At 37.1% G+C, this 17,425-nt stretch overlaps 1 protein-coding gene across 6 annotated transcripts in view; it reads right to left on the reverse strand.

Annotated features, from left to right (window-relative positions):
* IWS1 (interacts with SUPT6H, CTD assembly factor 1) overlaps positions 1-17,425 on the reverse strand; it is a 40,154-nt gene that overhangs the window by 6,152 nt on the left and 16,577 nt on the right. For 5 of the 6 annotated variants that reach the window (XM_055316163.1, XM_055316167.1, XM_055316164.1 and 2 more), the window contains 10 exons: positions 15,045-16,194; positions 13,689-13,881; positions 13,103-13,160; positions 8,567-8,664; positions 7,719-7,869; positions 7,186-7,268; positions 5,610-5,739; positions 4,644-4,761; positions 2,409-2,520; positions 1,786-1,842 (listed from right to left, as the gene is read on the reverse strand). In XM_055316163.1, coding sequence (XP_055172138.1) covers positions 1,786-1,842; positions 2,409-2,520; positions 4,644-4,761; positions 5,610-5,739; positions 7,186-7,268; positions 7,719-7,869; positions 8,567-8,664; positions 13,103-13,160; positions 13,689-13,881; positions 15,045-16,194 — 2,150 coding nt within the window. The remainder of the gene's footprint in view (positions 1-1,785; positions 1,843-2,408; positions 2,521-4,643; positions 4,762-5,609; positions 5,740-7,185; positions 7,269-7,718; positions 7,870-8,566; positions 8,665-13,102; positions 13,161-13,688; positions 13,882-15,044; positions 16,195-17,425) is intronic. The other variant, XM_055316165.1, reaches the window with a different exon arrangement.

The raw sequence follows: 17,425 nt of genomic DNA on the forward strand, positions 1-17,425 counted from the left end.
CAAAAGTAAAGCCTATCTGTAAATGTCTGGGCATTCAAATCACTCAACCTTTAGGTAACTATTCACCCTAGTGGTAACTGGAGAGTGGGTATATGTGTGTCTGTGTCTGGGGAGGTTGGGGTGGAAGAGAAGGATAAAAAGGTTCTACATCATTTCTATTCCTTTGTATGGAGTGGAATTGTTTTCTTTTCCTTTTTTAAAAAGAGAGCGTGGGAAGAAGGGGAGAAGGAGAGAGGGAATCTTAAGCAGGCTCCACACCTAGAGTGGAACCCATTCTCACAACCCCGAGATCATGATCTGAGCCAAAATCAAGAGTCAGACCCTGAAATGACTGAGCCACCCAGGTGCCCTGAGTTTATTCTTAACATGAAGCATCCATAAGCTTCAAATACATGAATAAATTAAGTGGCTTCAAAAGAAAATTCTCCTACCTTATTCTCCCCTGAAGCTGCCACCTGCCCCATCATCAAACCTATCCATAAACCCCCAACATCGGTACCTCCTAACCCCTATCCTTTTCTCCTTTTGCAGTCTGCCCACACTCACTGCACAAAGCCCTCTGCAGCCTTGGCCACAGCCCAGGCTCTTTGCCACAGCCCCTCTCCAGCCTGGCCTCATTCTCTCTAGGGTCTCCTATGTGCAGGACAGCACACACTCACCTGCACTGGCCACACCCCTTCTCAGAGTGGTGCGGATTATTTCCTACTCTCTATACTTTGTGGATTCCGTATCTTTTCTGTGGAAATAACTGTCAAATCTATTATGTCTCTAGGCCCAGTGTCCAAGTTTTAGACTCACGATATTCATAGAAATATCTCATTTACTATGGTCCAAACAGAACGCACCTACGTTCTCAAAATATACTCTTCCTCTCCATTTGAGCAAATGGTAACACCATCAAGTCTCAGTAACTTGGGGCAAAATTCTGGTTGGTCAACGTTAGCCAAACTCCTCGCCCACAGAGTCACCAACTCTTGGTAATTTGCTCCACTAAGTCTTCTAGCCTTCTGCTGCCCCATCACCACCTCAAGTTTCACTGCTTTCAGCTCCTCTGTACTCTAACCCACCCTGCACCACGATGACACCAGCACCAGTGCTCCAAATCAAATCTGACAACTTGGAATCAAAGAGGAGTGACAATTCCTTGTCTTGATCTAAAGCCCTTCAAAATTCGGCCCACATCTCCACTCCTGAACTCATCTCCTACCTCCTCACATACCATACTACTGCTCAACTGCTTTAGTCTACTTGCCATTCCTAGAGTGGGCCTTGCATGATAACCCATGTCTTTACTTAAGCTCTCACCTTCATTTATAAACTCTCTATACACATTTTATGAGCATGGACTATTTTTTAATTCAATTTTGTATTCCCGGGGCTTAATAGAGTCTAGCACATATCAAGAAGTAAAAAATCTTTACAGAATGAACTATTTCTCAATCTTATATCCTTATACCACTGTATTTGTGGATATTCAATAAATCTTAAACTGAAAATCATCCCCCACTAATATGAACTTTCTTTTTTTTTTAAATTTTATTTATTTATTCATGAGAGAATAGAGAGGGGCAGAGACACAGGCAGAGAAGCAGGCTCCCTTTGAAGAGCCTGATGCGTGACTCGATCCCAGGACCCCAGGATCATGAACTGAGCCGAAGCCAGATGTTCAACCACTGAGTCACCCAGGTGCCCCGTGAACATTGTTTCATTTGCAACTTTTCTTAAAGCAGCAAGCAGAAGAGTCTCTATATTAAGCTTAAGAAAAAATAAATTTTTAAGTCTTACTTCTCTTCCCCTGTCAGCACCTTTTCCAGGTCTCTTCGGGGTGTCTGACCACCAGTGCTGTGAAAAAAGATGCCAGGAATATTAGAACCTTATAACTAAGAAAAAAACCAGCAAAGCAAAACATCAAACTCAGACCATAATTAGGTCCTTTACACTGGATCTGGAAAAATTACTCCAAATATTGTAAAAGTACCACTTCTTTTAATGATTACTTGCACACCAGATTTCATCATGGGTGAGCAGTAACTGCCATTTTTGTAATTTATAATCCTGTCATTCTGGATGCAACTGTATTCAGTTTGCTGATACCAACTGAACCAGTAGCCATTTTTTTTTTCCTCCTAAGAAAGTGAAAATGGGCCTGAGAAAGTTTTTTTTCTGCAACTGGTTGAAACAACATAAGCAACCTCTGAAACTGTGGCATGGGCCACATTCCACCAGATAGAACCAAACAAGGAGGGAGTGTGGGCCTTATTACAGTACCACATTTAAACTAAAAGGGTATGAAATACACAGACATATCAAGTTGAAAGAAAAAATAAAAATCCTATCACCCTGGAGGATTCTTAATGACCTTATTTACAAAACAAATGAGTTATGTGAACAGTATTTACTCTTCATACCTATTCATTCTCCGTCGTTGAGGCATTTGTTCTAGATCTCTTTGCTCTCTTTCCTCTCTTGTCATACCTTTGTAGTTTGAGGTAAGACCAAATATAGGCCGTGACCATTCATCTGTAACAAGGAAAAATCATTTAGTTAGACTAGAAAGTAGCATTTTTGCTACCATTCCCTGAAATAATCACACCCTTGTGTGATGTAATATTCCAGGCATTTAGAATATTCTTTCCCTAAATATACCATTATTTTAGGACCATTTGAGGATACACACAGCATGTAATACCAGTATTATAATCTGCTTCAGGGGATTCAGAAAATTCAGTGTCAAAAAGTCATTTAAGCTTATAGCCACCACAGAGATTTAAAGAAAGTAATATCTGACTCACTTTGACAGTCATCAATTAGCTGTGCTGACATTTCAATGACGGCCTAATTTGTAAATTTACTCTACTGAAAATAGAAAATCTCAAAATTCTTATACCTTCCTATTCTAACCAAAAATAAGCTCCCTTATTACTTGCCAAATGGTCTAAATCTTCAAAAATTGCACTTTTAACAGTGCAGCACCGAGTCTAGATTTCACTAAGTCTAAGAAAGCTGCTACAGTGACATGATGATGAACTGAAGTACTACATGCCCACCGTTTAGCCAGTAAAAGTCCAAGGGTGCCAAGTGATGTTTTTGTTCTCAAACACAACATAGCTTACTGCTGCATTTAATATATCATCAAAACAATAAAGAACCTTCACAGAGTATAGAAAGCAGGGAGTCTCTGAGGGCATTAGAAGTTTGGGACACCCATCCCTGGGTGGCGCAGCGGTTTGGCGCCTGCCTTTGGCCCAGGGCGTGATCCTGGAGACCCGGGATCGAATCCCACGTCGGGCTCCCGGTGCATGGAGCCTGCTTCTCCCTCTGCCTGTGTCTCTGCCTCTCTCTCTCTCTCTCTCTCTCTCTGTGACTATCATAAATAAAAAAAATAAAAAAAAAAAGAAGTTTGGGACACCCGGGTGACTCAGCGGTTGAGCATCTGCCTTCAGCTCAAGGTGTGATCCCAGTCCAGGGATCGAGTCCCACATCAAGCTCCCTGCGAGGAGCCTGCTTCTCCCGCTGTGTCTTCTCTGCCTCTCTCTCTCTGTGTCTCTCATGAATAAATAAATAAATAAATAAAATCTTTTAAAAAAAGGGCATTAGAGGTTTATCATATACTAGCATACCACAGATTATTAACAAAATCAAAAATGTAGTTTATAAAAAAATTCTCTAAAAAATTTTGATAATCTCAAAAATTCAGTGTAAAAATAATTACTGTAGGGGATCCCTGGGTGGCGCAGCGGTTTGGCGCCTGTCTTTGGCCCAGGGCGCGATCCTGGAGACCGGGATCAAATCCCACGTCAGGCTCCCGGTGCATGGAGCCTGCTTCTCCCTCCGCCTGTGTCCCTGCCTCTCTCTCTCTCTCTCTCTGTGACTATCATAAGTAAAAAAAAAAAATAAAAAAATAATTACTGTATTCACATATAGGAGTATTTTTGTTTAATATACCCTTAAAGTTCTAAAAAAAATTCCTTTGCAACATGGAGCACAGGAAGAATTAAGGATAACAACAAAAACACACATGGTTTATATTCTTAAAACTGAAGGATTTCATAAATGATATGGTAACTGATTAGATGAATTCCAGTTAAGACTCCTGGATTTCTGTTATCATTAAATAAGAACATGCAAAAGGCTCTGGAGACCGTTGTAAAAGTAGCAAGAGCACTAGTGGCTAACATTTCTAGAGGTCTTACTACGTGCTTTACATATATCCTCTCATTTAACTTTTATAACTCAAAGTGAACATATCAATTGTTTTACAGAGGAGGAAACCAAGGCTTAGAGCTTAAATCACTTGCCTAAAGATATGCAATAAAGTAGGTGGTGAATACAGGATTTGAACCCAGGTATGATTGACTCTAGGGCCTGTATGCTAACCCTCTTCTCTATACATGCACTTGATCCAGGATTAGAAAACTTTTCATTTGCTCTCCTTAATATTAATAGCATACTTAAACATGCTGAGAAACATTTTAAGTCTAAGCTAAAAAAGCTAGTACCCACAAGAAATTAACCAAAAAAATTTCTAGTCTACTTCATGAACTCATTTTAAATGAATATTGGTAAAAATATAGTTTGCTTTTGTACATACATGTCTTTCTGATATACACAAACACAACAAACAAAAAGCAAAATGTACATACTGATTAATTTCCCTGCCATATCCTTGTTGGACCTTGATTCCTTGGGGTGTTTATAGAGATACATCACTGCTCGTCCAATCCCACTATGCTTCAGGGTCTCCTGGCTCACACTAGGTAGCTGGGAAATACAAACACATATATACACATTAATCACTCAAAAGCTGGGAGTCCTGACAATCTATCCTAGAAGACCTCCAACACCTGGTTTTTTTACAATGGAGTAATAAAAATCCCATTTTCAGGATCTGCAGGATCTTGAACACAAAGACACTGTGTTCACATGAGTTGAGAGTTCAGTATTACATGGACTCAAAGCAGAACTAATGTGATAAAGTGTAAACTAACCATACTCAGAGGTCAGCAGTTTAATACAAATATCAGTACAGGTCTCTGAATCAAATAGATCTGAGTCTGAACCCAAGCACAGCCATCTGCTAGTTATGTGACCTTGGACAAGTCATTTAACTTCTCTGAGTCTTAATTTCCTCATCTGTAGAATGAAAACAATACACCTACCTTGCAGGTCTGTTGTGAGGAATAAATGAATCAATATATGTATGAACACAGAGCACATAGGAAGTTCCTTGGGAATTCCTTCAGAAGTTAAGTAGCTTGCCCAAGGTGTCACAGCCATATAAAGGTGGCCCAGCTCAAGATTCACATGCAAGTTTATATCCGAATTTGGTGCCTTTTCTACTCCAAGTGCGTCCCTAGAACATGGCCACTACCTCCTCTCAGATAATAGCAACTCCAAAATCATTTTCCTTCAATACTATAGTTACATGAAATTTTATAAGGCCTTCCTTTTTATGCTCATTTTATTTGGTATGTTTCTAGTGAAACCCCTTCCTCTGGCAAAATATGGCAGAGTGTATAAGCACATAGTGACATGTAGTCACAGAGGCTGTGACTATACAAACCACATCAGATTATTAATGAAAAACATACAGATTATCTGCCTCTAACCTCTTGCAGAATCTTCAACAGCTCCTCTCGAATCTTTAGTGCTGGCAAACTCCTATCTGGTAGAGGGGAGAGCCATTCTTTGATGGCAGACATCACACCACTGTCGATAAATGTTTCTTTAAGGTCCTGCCTGCAGTTAATTAAAAAAAAAAAAAGAAAGAAAAAAAAAGTCAAGTCTATGAACTTTGGTTCTACCATAGCTTCCTTTGAATTTTCTTATATATTTAGTAGTATTTCCATAAACTGCTTTTAAAGTTATTTGTATATATTATTTACTGAGCACCTATTCACATCTCAAAAGCAGTATGAAATTTAGTTCTTTTTTAAAAAGATTTTTATTTATTTATTCATGAGAGACACACAGAGAGAGGCAGAGACACAGGCAGACAGACCCCAGGATCATGACCTGAGCCAAAGGTTCAACCACTGATCCAGTCAGGTGCCCTAGTTCCTACTTAAAAAAAAAAAAAAGAAAAAAAAGATTTGATGGGCAAAGGTCATTTGTTAAAAACTTGAATCATACTAGATAAGTTAATACTGATATGAATGATAGGCAGTAAGAATAAAGAGCTCCAATTATTACAACTAAAAAAAATAATGTTTAATCTATCAATAATCTATCAATCTCCAATAGAGATTCTCAAACCGGTTTAGGTAAGAGAACCGAGAACTGTGCTATTCTTTGCAAGATACCAAGGAGAATACTATTCTTCTAGCAGAAAAACACATTCCAATGAAATGCTATTTAAATTCAATTTTATGTACAGAATCAATTATATTAACAGAAAACATGACAATATTATACATACGAAATCTCCATTTTCTAGTCAAAATTCTAGACCATGCTGTTGGCTCACTGATGTACTAATACATTTCTTCAGCCATCCAAAGTACGATATGGTTGGGTTTAAGGAAAAATCAAAGTTGCTCAGGAATAGGAGTAAACCAATGAAAAAGCCTACTATCAATGTCTATCAAAAAAGGTAGGATTGGTGATATACTTCATAATATAACTGGTCATATAAGCCTCCTACAATACATGCTTCAAGTAGTCCCCCAGAATTTGCTCTGTGCTCAATCACACTGGGAAGAGATGCGATAAGAGTCTAATAAGAAAAAAAAAAAAAAAGAGTCTAATAAGAACAAAAGTAATGGTTTATATGCTTTTCTTTCCTTAGTGTCAGTTTGCTATTTGTTCTGTTTGTATCACACATCAAGGTTTAAGAAAAATTTGTGAGGGGCTGGCTCACCTGGATGGCTCCATCAGTTAAGCATCTGACTCTTGATTTCAGCTCAGGTCATGAGATCAAGCCCTGCATCTTGCGCTCCAAGCTAGACATGGGGCCTGCTTAAGATTCTCTTTCTCCCTCTGCCCCTTACCTACCTCTTAAAATTTTTTAAATTTAATTTTTAAAAAAATGTGAGGAAGTAACACAATATAGGAAATTCTTTCCATTATTATTATTCTGTGAATTGATAGATGGCAGTCATTAAGTAACATCTCTAGAACACAAGTACATAGTTCGAATATATTCCATTAAAAGAAAAAAATTTTACAAGGAAATCAAATACTTACTTTTTAAGGTGCATAACCACAGTAGGTAATAATGTTAATTTTTTCAGTGCTGGCTTTTTTTGATTGTTCAACTGTCTGTCTTCCTATCCAGGAAAAAAAATGTTTTTTAAAAAAGCAATATTTATTGTTAATAACGAACTGTAACCACTATAATTCTAAACTTTAAAATAAAACTGAGTAACATTTTTTCTAAAAGGAAAACTAAAAAATAAAACTTTTTATAGAATGCCAAATTCTAGGTCTGTGTTAATCAAACCTACAAAACTATCAGATTAGCCTAAATTTAGAAGAATATTGTTATTGTTATTAAAGAAGTTTCAGTATTTACTTGGGTGCTTTTTCCTAATTATAAAAATTCTACCGAGAAAACAAAATAATAAACTCTTATCATGTACATTTCCACAGTTAAATGACCATGTCCAGTCTTACTTTAGCTATATGTCTATAGATACTTTTCTCTTCCCTTCCTTTAGAAGTCCACACAACCAATTAAATGAGGAAAAAAAGAAGACAACATCAGTGACCTGTCTCACCTCAGCAGCCTCATTCATCTTGACAATCATGGCACTCACAACGTCGTCAGCATCACTAATAAAAGTCCCACCATCACGGTTACGCCTGCGCTTGCCACTCATGCTTTTTTTCCGCTGCAACATCATCTCAAAATCCGACAGAAAGTCCATACTAAGCAGCAACACAAAAGTCAAGTGAAATATAAATTCCTTTTTAAATATATATTTCCTTTTGTCACAGTAAAGATCCACCAACTTTCTTAATTTTAATTCCATGAAATGCTACTTTCTTCTAAAGTGCAAAACTTACAACTTGGCACCTTTCAAGATATCAGACTTTTCTGAACATAGATTGCAACTATCTCAACAAAAGTATGTGAAATTCAATCAGGTAATATTTTGTAGTTATAGTTCCATTTTGGTGTAGACACCAAAAAACCGTACAAATTAAGACAGCTGAGTGCAAGGTAAATGAAAGAAAAATAGTAAGAGTAAATATATTTCAGACAGCACTGTATACAGAAAAGTCAAAGAGAGAAAAATGGAACAGATTCTTTCCTATACTTAGTAAGGAACCAAAATAAGAAAAAAAACTAAGTTCAGTAGTCTTTACCTTCATTTTTAAAGTTTTCTTTAACAAATTCCTTTTTTGATTTTTAAAAATTTTTAAATTTAAGTTTAATTAACATATAGTGTATTAGTTTCAGAAGTACAGTGCTCATCTCTCTTACATAACACCCAGTGCTCATTGTATTACATGCCCTCCTCAATGCCCATCACACAGTGACCCTATCCTCTTACTCCCTCCCCTCCAGCAACACTCAGTTTTTAACAAATTCCTTTAAAAAAAAAAAATAAAACAAACTTACTGTTTTCCTCTCTTTATATTATCATCAGAATCTGAATCTTCTGCTTCTTTTACTTGGGTTTCACTTTTTTCTTCTTCTAAATCTTCTTGGTTAAAACCCTACAGGTCAGGTAAATTTGCCAGGGTTATTGCAATCTCCTTAGATTTTCTTCAGTATTAACTGCTCTTAATTTTTTTCTTTTTGCATTTTTAAAGTAATACATTCACAAAGAACAAAAATTAAATGAGTATCAGGTATACAGCAAAAAAGTTCCCTTCTACCCTAGCTGCTAGTGTTACTAGTTTTCTTATGTCTCCTTCCAGAAATAGTCTACATTTACACACATACTTCTACACAGATATATTTATTATCCCCTTTTATTATACAAATGGCAGCATACTCTGCACTGGGTACAGTATATACTGGTCTGCACTTTTCACATTTAACAATGGAACACGGAGAGCAATTCATACGGGCATATTATATCCTCATTCTAAGACTTTAGACCTTCTCACCCTGACTTCAATCATAATTTGTTTACACACTTTGCTATTGGCATTTAGGTATATGTATTTGAAATTCTGGAAAATACTTACCAAATTTCCCATAGAGGCTATACTAATTAACTCTCTTTCCAGCAAAGCGTTAAGTGGACCTGTTTCTTCAGGTCCTCACTACTACAGGTTATCGAACATTGATATTTACCAATCTCGCGATTGAAAACTAAAAGGAGTCTTTCTTTGTATTCTCTTATGAGTAAGGATGGGCATTCTGTTCATGTTTAAAGGCCATTTTTAATTATTTCTCTGTGGAACTCCCAATATCCCATGTCCATTTTCCTGTTGGATCTTTGTCTTAATGTTATGGAAAGTCTCTTTATAACTTAGGAAAATTAGCCTTTGGTCAGTCATGGGGACTCCACAGTCTTCACATTTGTACAGTTTCATTTTGTTTAAGGTAATGTTTTCCAAGCATAATTTTTTTATTTTTACATAATTGAAATGGTCAGTCTTTTCTTTATAGCTTCCTTTATGTTAGGAAGATCTTCCCAATAGTTCACCTATTTATGTAATTTTTTTCATTGAACTAAATCCATAATCAAGTTGACGTTAAACTAGAGAAACACCTCTTACTCTTGTAAAAATGCTGCTTAAAAAAAAAAAAATGCTGCTTAACTGGGTATGAGCTCCACGAGGGCAATGTCCAAACAATCTCTGGTATATACGCTCCCAAATATTTATTGAATGAATTATTCCTATTTTCCTTGGGTTCACTTTGTTGTTTTTCTACCATCTTGAATCTGATTCTAAATTCATCTAGTTTCGCTCTCTCTTTAGTAATTGAAGTTCTGATTTCTTTTTCTTTCTTTTTTTTTTTTTTTTAATTTTATTTATCCATCCACTAGAGACAGCGAGAGAGAGAGGTACAGAGACACGGGCAGGAGAAGCAGGCTCCATGCAGGGAGCCTGACATGGGACTCGATCCCGATCAGGATTACGCCCTAGGCTAAAGGCGGCGCTAAACGGGCTGCCCTGATTTCTTTTTCAATGCAAGAACTGTCTGACAAGGGAAGTCTGGTGAGGATGTTTTGTTGATTTTGTAATGAATTTCTAATTTCCCTGCTCTGCATTCAAAAATGTTGTCTGCACTTTGTAATTTTTGAAAAAACTTGGTTTAAAATTTATATGGGAATGTGAAAAAAGAAACCCAAGGCAATCTTGAGGAATAGCAAGCATAGAGGACATAAACAATCAAATATCAAGAGTTCTGTATTAATAGTGCAACGGTAAAGAGACCAAAAGAACAGACATGAAACTATGGAAACAGACTGGAAATCATATACAAACACTCCATTTATGACAATGACCCTCTTTATCTCAAATGCTTTTCTGCCAAAGTCTCCTCTCTCATATTCATATAGTTATGCCAGTTTTTTGATTAGTGTTCACATGTGTGAACACCATCCTTTTATTTTCAACCTTTGTTTTCTTTCAGAAGAATCATGAAATGAGTGTACAGCTATTTTCTAAATTCCAATCTGACCATCTCTGCCCTTAAAGGGCACTTGATACATGTCAATTTGATGTAATAGGAGATACTATCAAAGCTTAAATCTGCTATCTTACCATACACTGTTTTCTAATTGTTCCCTGTTCTATGCCTCTTTTTCTCTTGCCTTCTTTTGGATTGATAACTTTTATTATTCTGTTTTCCCCCTCTACTAGGTTGGAGGCTACACATATCCATTAGTCTCTTTAGTGGTCACTTTAGAGATTACAACGCACACAGTCTACTAATGTCCTTTTACACACATTTGCAAAGACCATGCATACTCCCAATTTGTTACTGCTGCAGTTTTTTTTGTAGTGTCAATACTCATTTTGACTTTTCCACACACTTTTGTGGCTCTTCACCTTTCTAAATCCCTGAATCTTCCACCTGAGATTTTCTTTAATATCTCCATCAATTGGTATACTGGTAAGATGAACTAGGAGGAAGTCTTCATTCCTGACAAGTATTTTTGCTCAATATAACAGAACACTAAAGTTTACAGTTACTGGATTCTATGGTTTCTATTAAGCAGTTAGCTGTTTATCTAATTTTTGCCTCTCTGAATGTAGTATTTTCCTCTTCTGGATACTTTTAAGATTTCCCTGTCTTCACTGGTTTCTTGCAATTATACTACGATGTATTTAGGTGCAGATTTTCTTTTAAAAAGATCTTATTTATTTAAGAGAGATGGTGAGAGAACACAAGCAGGGAGGAGAGGGAGCCCAATAGGGGTCTGGGATCATGACCCAAGCTGAAAGCAGATACTTAACCAACTGAACCACTCAGGTGCCTCACAGGTGTAGATTTCATTTTATCACTTGCATTTATCCTGCTTATACTTTGTACAACTTCTAGAAACTCTAGCTTTACATATTATTTCTTAAAAATACTGCTTTTGCTACATATATTTTTCCTCTCTCCCTTCTGAGATTCCAATTCACTGTTGAACCTTCTCATTTATAATTTATATTTAATTTTTACATATTTCAATTCTTCATTCTAAATAACTCTTCTAACCTATCTTCCAGTTCACTCAATCTAATCTGTTGTTAAAACTCATCCACCAAATTTTTGTTACTGTAATTTTACAGTTCTAGAATTTCTACTCGGTTCTCTTCCAAATCTATCTTATTTTTTAAAAATTGTTTGCTCTGGGGTGCCTGTATGGCTCAAGCCATGGTGGAACATGCATCTCTCTTGGTGGAACATGCAACTCTTGATTTCAGGATTATGAAGTCAAGCCCTGTGCTGGGTATAGAGATTACTTAAAAGTAAAATCTTTTTTTTTTTTTAAAGATTTTATTAATTTATTCATGACAGACACAGAGGCAGAGACATAGGCAGAGAGAGAAGCAGGCTCCATGCAGGGAGACCGATGTGGGACTCGATCCTGGGACTCCAGGAAAATGCCCTGGACGTGAAGGCAGACGCTCAACCACTGAGCCACCCAGGCGTCCCTTAAAAGTAAAATCTTAAAAAATATATTTTAAATTAAAAAATAGTTTCCTCTGACAAAATCTCTAATCTTTTATCTCCCTAACAGGTTTTTTGTTTTGTTTTGTTTTTTTTAAAGCAATATCTAAAATTCCTGTATCTAGAGCCTTCCTCGAGGCCTATTTCTTTTTTGTTGTCACTATTGTTTCTTTTTAATGGTATCTATCATTGTGTACCACACTATGTACCTGATAAACCATAGAAATAATCTTAGGCCTGTGATGACGCTACCTTTATCCTAAAGGGATCTGTCTGCATACACCAGATGCCTGAGAACATTAGCCAATGAGTTAAGAGACACTGCCCAAACTGCTAGGACTGAGGTTCTCTACGTTGCTAGAAGACTCAAAGCTGGCCAAAAATCTAAACAGACTAATTATATTACTTCCATGTCACCCTTAATCCAAGGACTCTTAATTCAGAGCATGAGGTTTTCATCAGGGTCTACTTACCTCAGCAGGCTCTGACCTCCACATTTTGTTTCTTGAGCCCTAAGGCTGTCAAAAATATGACCAGCCTCTCAGCCTAAATAGGCAAACATCCCAGACAAAACAGTTCTAAATGCTGAGCTTCCCTCTTTAGGGATGTCTTTTGCTGGGTTTTGGCTTAGTAATTCTTTGCTACCTTGTTCCTCTGCTGATGTGCAGATTTTTAAACATTTTATCTCACTTTTCTAGTTGCCCTTAGCAGAAGGGCTGGTCCAAATTACCTAGCCAGCCATTGCTAAAAACACAAGTTCTATAAGTACGGTGAATCTTTCCCTTAAGCATTATAATGTACCTTCTGTTATCTCTTAATATGTTTCCCCCAATTAATTCAATTTTGCCTGTTATTTTCCTTTTATGCCTTTGTACACAACTTTTATTTCACTCTGAATCCTCTGTTGTAGATTTTTCTACTGAATACATTATAATTGTTTATTTCTATCTATTGGAATTACTTATTTGGGAACCACTGCCACAGAAACAAATAAAAGGCATAGTAAAGAGGGAATATCTCCCCTATACTTACTGTAAATTCTTCTTCCTCTTCATCGCCAGATTCTCCAAATATGTCTGCAATAAGATTTCTAGAAGAGAAAGAAATAATTTGCTTTCTTCTCATTTGCACAGGAACCATAAAATCTTTTTCTAATAAGGTATAATTTATATTTAGTAAAATGTGCAGATCTTAAATGTCTATTTCAGTGAATTTTTAGAAAAGAACACATTCATGTAACCATTACCCTAATCAAAATTTGATCCCCCCAGAGAGTTCAGTTGTGGCCCTTGTCTAGTCAGTCCCCTACCTGAACATCCTAGAGCCAACTACCATTCTGATTTCCATCACCACAGATTAATTTTGCCTCCTCTTGAACTTTACATAAGGGGAATCAGACTTGCCCTCTTCACTTCATTCACTTAATATTTTTGAGATTCATCCATGTCATAGCATGTAGCCACAGTTCAGAATTCCTGAATCCCCCAAAGTTATGCAATTAGGCAGGATATACTGCATTACCTCTCACCAAGAAATTTTAATGTAAGTTTAAAAAACTTAAACCCCTCTCTACCACCTCATATGAACTCTTGAAAATTCATGTTATACTGTCACTTACTCTTCTTCATTTCCCGACTCACTATCGCTCCCAAACAGATCCTTCTCTTCATTTTTCTTATCAGACAACTCTTCTTTCCCTACTTCTTCTTCACTGTCAGATGCTAGAGTCTTCTCTCTTTTGCCTGATTTGTCTGATATAACATCACTGTCAGAGTCATCTGCATCAGAGACAACACGACTCTTCTTTGCTGCTGTCAAAAAAGGCGTAAAATATCATTAATCTTATTCATTATGGTATTACTAAGAATAACAGGTGCTTTAAAATGGCAATACTCAGCAAAAATCAAAGGGTTCCTCATAATAACTTTAAAAATAATAACTAGGGGCACCTGGCTGTTTCAGTCAGAGCATGTGACTCTTGATCTCCAGGTCATGAGGTCGAGCCCTATGTTGGGTATAGAGATTACTTAAATAAACATTTTATTAAAAAAATAATAATAACTAAAAGATTCAGAGTCATCTTATAATTACATTATTGTTTAGGGAAAAGTGGCTGGAGGATGAACAAAATCACCAATATAAAAATGGGCATCAGTAGCTACCTTTCCTTTGGGAGGAATAGAGAAAATAAGACTAGACTGATATATAGAATTAGAATCCCTTCTATTTTGCAGAGTATTAGCAGAACGGAAAAGGCTTAGATATTCTCTTGTGGAATCCTCACAATCCCTGATCACCGCTGGTCAGTTTGGAATTTCTCATGTCCCTTAGTAAACTAGCTGGCACCTGTGTGTTCCTCTTTTTCCTTCTCCTGTAATAACTGTCAGGTTATAACGGAATAGGTCTCCTCCACTCCCCAAAGTTTGTTTCACAAAAAGTAATCAAGTAAAAATTACCCATAAAAATAGGGTTCCAGGTAACAAAGACTGGAATATGCCACAGAGACATGGAGTCTCTAAACACAGTCTCCCTCACAAACTTCCTCATATTTGCATATTCAACAATGTTTAACAAAAGACAGGCACCCAAAAAGACTGGGAACTCAGTTGCTACCTAGATGGAATTTAGTGCATGTACTGTCACACCCGCAGCTAACTCTGGATACAGTTGGGTTTTCATGTAAACATATTTCTTTGAAACACTACCCTTCCCCCACAAAAAATTAAGTCATATTATCATTGAAACTCTATTAGTTTACTATTTTGAACCAGTAAAATCTTAACAAATGCTCCTAGAACTCAAAGCAAATTTAATAATCAGCCACTAAAAACCAAGCAAAACTAGTGTTCTAGTGATATTTTAGGTCAAGTTAAATGAGAGAATATTGATCTAACACTTCAGAAACACAGTGCTTCAGTTACAAGTTTAGTCAAGAATTAAAACTATGCATAAACAGTCCAAAATAATTCCTTACATGCTTTCTCTTCATCTTCACTATCAGAAAGCACAGCAGCTTTTCGCTTTGCTACCTTCTCCTCCTCTCCTAATTTTTCTTCATCTTCATCACTGTCAATTTTTGGCCTTTTGGGTTCTTCCTCCTCACTGTCAGAACTCTGGATCCTTTTTCTGTCTATATGGCTATCTGAATGAAAGGAGTCATTTTGCATTTCCGTATCCTCTCCCTTATTCTCTCCATCACTGTCATCATCTGACTCTGGCTTCTGTTTGTGTCTGGAGGCATCCTCAGTTTCAGAATCACTGACAGGTCCCTTCTGAGGTTCCTCACTCTCAGAGTCACTGACTCGGGGCTTGGGAAGCTCCTCATTTTCTGAATCACTGGCCTGGTTCCTTGGGGGGTCCTCACTTTCCGAATCACTAATCCGAGGTTTGGGAAGCTCCTCATTTTCCGAGTCACTGGCTTGGTGCCTCGGGGGACCCTCACTTTCTGAGTCACTGATACGAGGTTTGGGAAGCTCCTCGTTTTCTGAGTCACTGGCTTGGTGCCTTGGCGGGTCCTCACTTTCTGAGTCACTGATACGGGGCTTGGGAAGCTCCTCATTTTCAGAGTCACTGGCCTGAGTCCTCTGAGGCTCCTCACTTTCCGAGTCACTGACCCGAGGCTTAGGAAGCTCCTCACTTTCAGAATCACTAATTCGAGGTTTGGGAAGTTCCTCATTTTCAGAATCACTGGCTTGGTGCTGTTGGGGTTCCTCACTCTCAGAGTCACTGATTTGAGGTTTTAGAGCATCCTCTGTTTCAGAGTCACTGGCAGGACTTTTGGGGAGCTCTTCCACCTCTGAATCACTGGCAGGATGCTTTCTAACGTCTTCATTTTCTGAGTCACTTGCATGCCCATTAAGAAGTTCCTCATTTTCAGAGTCACTGACAGGTAGCTTCCTGGTCTCCTCACTCTCGGAGTCACTCCCATGCTGATTAGTGTCCTCATTTTCAGAATCACTTGCAGGAGGCTCTGCGTGCTCCTCAGATTCAGAGTCACTGTCCTTTTGCCTTTGAAGCTCCTCACTTTCAGAGTCACTGGCATTAAGATTTGAGGGATCATCATTCTCAGAATCTGTCATGTGGTGTCTTTTGTTGAGGCCATCTTCTCGATCACTAGGTTCATTCTGAAAAATCAAGGGTGAAAAAATTAGGGAAGTGCAAAAAAAAAATGGTAGTAAAATGTTAAAATTTCTCAACGATTTTTTAAAATGTAGAATATGCACATGTCAATATAAAATTCTTGCTCTGTACCTATATGGAAACACTCCACTTTAAAGAAGACCATCTACCTGTAATATGGCTAACATGGTGTCAATTCCAAAACGGGGAAAGATAACCAGTATTCACCAAAACAAATCTGTAAAGTATACCCCCAGATTACTATATAGGAGACTTCCATCTTGAAGAGCTAGCCTTCAAAACAAAACAAAACAAAACAAAAAAGCCTCCTGTTCTCACACAATTCTAGCTCCTAAATATATTTTTCAAAGAAATATAAGCAAACAGGTACCCAGTGCTTTTTAAAAGAAACATTCTTAGGTTTTATAAAGTTAAAATTATTTTAAGGAAAAGAAATATGGAACTGTAAGGCCAAATGATATACAGGGCACATTCTCTCAGGCAAATCTAAACAAACAAGGAGGAGGGTAGCTCACACATACTAAGTACCTATTAAAAGCCCAATGTCCTGTCAGGCTCTCTTCATTTACTCCTCATAATGGTACTTTTCATGACAATAAAACTGAGCCTTGAAACAGTCAGTCATACATCTAGCAACCCTGGGAAAAACGTTTAAATTTTAGGGAAAAACATGATCTAATTAACTATACTAACACAATGTTAAATGAAGTAACCTGAAAACATTGAGTACACAATATATGTATATCATAGCTTTTATTTTTCAAATGAAGAAAAAAACATATAAAATTACATATATACCAAAGTACCAATCATTAGGATCTGGGCAATTTTTTCCCATCTAGTATCTAAACTTTCAATAATGTGGTGATTAATACTCTGGTTTAAAAAGTGAAAGTATTTCTGGGACTTTTCCCCATTAAAAAATGTTCTGAGCCAAATATTCCTTTTCAGAATATATGACTGACATTACCTGAAATTACCACAGATCAATTTTCAAGGAGAAAAGAATTTTTAATCATATTTATGCCCAGCAGCATGCTATGAAATAATTGACAAGAAAGTCCAGTGACAAGATAAATGGCATAAAAATGTCTTCCCAAAACCCATACTTTAACTTGTCTCCAACTCATTAAAGAAGTATGTTGTGCATGGAATATAAAACATTAGAAAAGCTTCAAAGCCAAAGTTTGAGGTTTTTTTCCCTCTATATTTTAT

Source organism: Nyctereutes procyonoides, unplaced genomic scaffold (genome assembly GCF_905146905.1).
Source record: "Nyctereutes procyonoides isolate TBG_1078 unplaced genomic scaffold, NYPRO_anot_genome, whole genome shotgun sequence".
Lineage (NCBI taxonomy): Eukaryota > Metazoa > Chordata > Mammalia > Carnivora > Canidae > Nyctereutes > Nyctereutes procyonoides.